The sequence below is a fragment of the Formica exsecta genome, unplaced genomic scaffold (assembly GCF_003651465.1).
Source record: "Formica exsecta isolate Colony F162 unplaced genomic scaffold, ASM365146v1 scaffold139, whole genome shotgun sequence".
Taxonomy (NCBI): Eukaryota; Metazoa; Arthropoda; class Insecta; order Hymenoptera; family Formicidae; genus Formica; species Formica exsecta.
In genome coordinates this window covers 535,747-539,950 of record NW_021848721.1, presented here as the reverse complement: position 1 = coordinate 539,950, position 4,204 = coordinate 535,747, and the positions used below count along the sequence as shown (strand labels likewise).

Genomic DNA, 4,204 nt, shown 5'->3' with positions numbered 1-4,204 from the left:
AAATCCTAATACAAAAATGTCGAGGCTATAATAGTTTTTAAACGGGAAGCGATTATATTTTACGAATGACAGGGCTGAGATTTCGCGCGCTCGAACACGGCGAAATAGTAGACATCTTCATGATAACATTGATCGACCACTTTGACAGCTAAAGTTGAAACGTGTCGCAAATTTTTACTTGAATCATTTTTAAGATTAGTTCCTGCATACATCATTCGTAAAAAGAATGTACTAATGCAATGCGTAGAGAAGAGGAAAAACATATAATGACAATACTATTGTAAATTTATACGATAATCATAATATTATAAAAAAGGCGCTCCATTTATAGAAGCACGTTTTTCACTTGTCATTTAACCATGCCTGAGAAAATTTCAGCCCTGTCATTCGTAAAATATAATCGCTTCCCATTCAAAAATTATTATAGTCTCGACATTTTTGTATTAGGCTTTTTGTCTTGAAATGTTCTAAGGAATCTGCCGTTAAGAGGAGATACGGTAGTTTTAGAACACCCTGTATATCTGTGTGCAGAGCATCAACATACTATTTCTTCTTCGTTTCATGCCACACGCGTTGTTTAGTTTCACGCAATGAGATATGCCAAGGCGCATCAATCCAAGACTCAAATGTAAGTTAGTATTGTTAGAGCACACACTCACATGCCTTCTGATTCGAATCGTGGTCCGCGCAGGACGGCTGCTGGATATACAGAGCCGGTTTCAGCGCCCGGCCGTCTTGATCCTCTATCTGAATCACCAAACCGTGATTGTTACCGTTGCCGTGTGGAGAACTTCGCGGGATCAGTCGCCAGAATCTCACGCCTTGCCTGACATCCAGCACCAGCTGTTTGCCGTAGCTCGTCAGGGGCGTCACGATGGAGTCCATCAGTCGTTTCTTCGCTATATATATATATACACATACGGGGGAGAAATTGTAGCTCTCTATATTCCTCAAGTAGTCGCACGTAAATTCAGTAATCTGATTGAACACTCACATCGATGCCTTTTCAGCGACTTCGTGTAATAATAAACGGATATCCTAATCTTCTTCTCGTCATCCTCGTCCTCGTCGAAACTCCCGCTCGCGTAAGTCGTGAGATTCTCCTGCGGTAATTTATAAATTCGCAATTTCGCCGCGACAACATGATCACCGGAAGTCAGATTCAATTGAAAATGTATGTTCATCGAGAACGGATCTGTCCAAGCCTCGGCGTCCGTGTTTCGAGGTATCTGGCCTGTATAATAAAAAAGGTCACAAATTTCGCCCAATAAGCTAGTAATATTCTAAACGAATTATTAAACTACTAACAAGTAGACGAGAACATGGTGAGCCTCTCGCGCTGAATCTGATTGGTGTTGGTGCTATTGTTGTTGCGTCTGCCAGTTATCCCGAGGACTATCGTCTTGATATTTTCCAAGGCTTTCTGACCCTGACTGCACAAAAGGAGAATCAAAGCTTATTAGACTACACGGAGCGTCTTAGATAAAACGGTGAGTGATAACGCGCAAAAGCACAACATCAATTTCATAGCAAAACCGCGTGTTAGTAAAGTTACTTAAAGGTAATATAGTAAAATTATATTTTAGTATGTCGAACACAACGTTATATAAAGAATCGTTCCCGAAATAATACAACGAAAGGAGTTCAAAAATTTGTGTCAAGACGTTTCAAAGTTCGTGAAACAATAAAGTAGAAATTTAGCTCACAACTATTTCGAGAGATCTGACCTAGAAAATAGCTCGTTCAACCTGAAACAGCTCAAGACGTCTTAGAGACGATATTGCGAAAGCATGTAAAATGTCCTAAGTATTTGAAGCGAATTTCCCCAAGAATTCCGAGCCACGGATAGGACACTTTTGGCAGAAGATTATCCAGAAAAGGCAATAAATATCGTTTCATAAACCTAGCGCGGCTGCGCGGGCTCGAGAATTTTCACCTCAGGTTCCGAGGCGAGCTCTCTTCCGGGTGCCGACGCGGGCCAACGGACGATGGTCAGTGACCTACAGAGGCACACGGTACGGCTCGCGGAGGCATTTATTACACGTTGCAGACAGTGGCTAGACAGTCGGCGGATACACCGGCACCCCAATCACCTCGAGTTTGCCGTGTCTGGTCTCGGAGGGACCTCGACTTTTTCAGGCCGCGTCTCGAATGTTAAAATCCGATCTCCCGCAGCCTCTCTCTCTCTCTCTCTCTCTCTCTCTCTTTCTCTCTCTTTCAGGCCTCATTTGCATCGTCCTATCTTTGCATCCCGCTTTGGCGAATTTTTTCTGGACATTGGCCGTGGGGTTCGCGTGACTCGAATTTCATGCCTTTCCCGAACACGACGTGTCAATTTTCGCGTACGGTGAAAAGTACAATCTCCAGACCTCGTATGATTACGACGCAAAATCGACGGTTTCATGCTTCCTCGTCCGGATACTGGGATAAGAAGTTGTTTATTCGCACGCGCGCGCCCGCTTCAGGCGACTCACGTGGCTTTCATTAACAAGCGCGACCTTATCGAAAAACGAACGACGACGATATCGGACGATCGTGCGGGATTGCATAATAAATTTTCGACAAGTCATTAATCAATCATCCGGCGGAAGATAGAAAAGAAAAGAAGCGATGGGAAAAAAAGGATGAGCGTCATTTCTCTACGTCATCGACAAGGATCGCCGTGTTTGAGAGACGCCCACTCGGGAGATTTCAGCGCAGTCCCCACGTCAACGACCTCGTTGACTTGCCCGAGCGTCAAGCAGAAGAATGTATATTTCCCTGAATGATAGAAAAGAGAAGAAGATAAGAAGATGTAGAAAGCGAGGAGGGAAAAGAATGTACAAAGAGGGGAGGAAATGGAAAACAAATCCGACGAACGCGGGCGACAAATGCAAAAAAATAACAAAATCTTTCTTCGTACTACCTGAAATCTACAGAACTGTGCCCCGACTTTTTTCCGCCGTCTGGAAAGGAGCCTATAAAATGCGAAGGTCCCGGGAACGGTATCCTCGGAGTAGACTCGTAAATGACAAGCGGAACGGACGAAACCCATTCTTCATCTTAATCTTAGATCATAATCGCTCGTTTCTTTTAGAGCATAGGTGGTGCCGCGACGTAACATTTTATCCGAGGGTCCGAGAGTTAATCCAGACATAGGCCCGGGTTTTCTCGAGAAAGGCAGGCCAGCCGGAGAGAAGTTACGACTCTGTTCTGCGAAATCACGGTCTATACGGTATATACCGAACCCACCGATCTTCGATTCTAGGCATGCGCTCGTTAATCTAGCCGCGGCCAAGTCACGCATTTCGCGCCGCTTCGTTGCGTACGTGCCACGTCTGTCCGTCGTCTGGGAAAGGGAAGGACCTGGACAAGTCTGGAGGCCGTTGCATCATGCGAACCGGCGCGGCGGATCCTCCTCGCCTCTCCCGTGGGCCGAGTGTCGCGATAATGAAATTCACTGGAGCATAGCCGGCCGTGTAGACCATTAGCGTTAAAAATTAGATAAGGAAACGGGAAGAGAGAGAGAGAGAGAGAGAAAGAGAGATGGAGATGGAAAGAAAGAGAAAGAGAGAGAGAGAGAGCTCTATCGACGCATCTCAAAAATTTTAATGCCTCATCCCTGGACCTGGAATTTTATTTAGGGTTAAAAAAAAAAGAAAGTAAAAGCTAGAAACCCCCGAATCGAAAAAGAGGGAAAGAACGGTTCCTCGCGACGCGATAGGCCGACGACGCGTAACCGGCGCGGCGGGCCTGATTGGGCCGTCCGTAAAAATGCACATTGCACCGTCTGGCGGTGCGACAACGGACGACTGCGACAACGATAACGACGGCAGCGGGATGCAGAGGACGGATAGCGGGGGAGGAAGAGGGACGAGAGGGGAGGGAGGGGGGAGAGAGGGAGAGAACGGTGGAGGACCCGCGCGCGCCCGGCGAAAACTTCCTCCTCTCGCTCCGTCGCGCTCGCCACTCTCGCCCACCGTCTTCGTCGACATAGGAAGAGAGACGCGCATAGACAAGGTCAACGCATTAAATTGAAATGTGTTACGTAACCTCGTAAGAGAGTTCTAACTGCAGCCCGACTAGACACCCGGCGATTACGAGGGTGCTCAACTCGCCGCGCGTCTCGGATGACATTAGTTCGCGCGATCCTCTCGATCTTTATCGCGAAAGAACGCCCGGATGCGCAGACGGATATCCAGACGGAATGATAAGTCTCTCTTTC

At 46.8% G+C, this 4,204-nt stretch overlaps 1 protein-coding gene across 1 annotated transcript in view; it reads right to left on the bottom strand.

Annotated features, from left to right (window-relative positions):
- LOC115246131 overlaps positions 1-4,204 on the bottom strand; it is an 18,083-nt gene that overhangs the window by 2,956 nt on the left and 10,923 nt on the right. Inside the window, exon 5 of the mRNA XM_029824760.1 lies at positions 664-899. Coding sequence (XP_029680620.1) covers positions 664-899 — 236 coding nt within the window. The remainder of the gene's footprint in view (positions 1-663; positions 900-4,204) is intronic.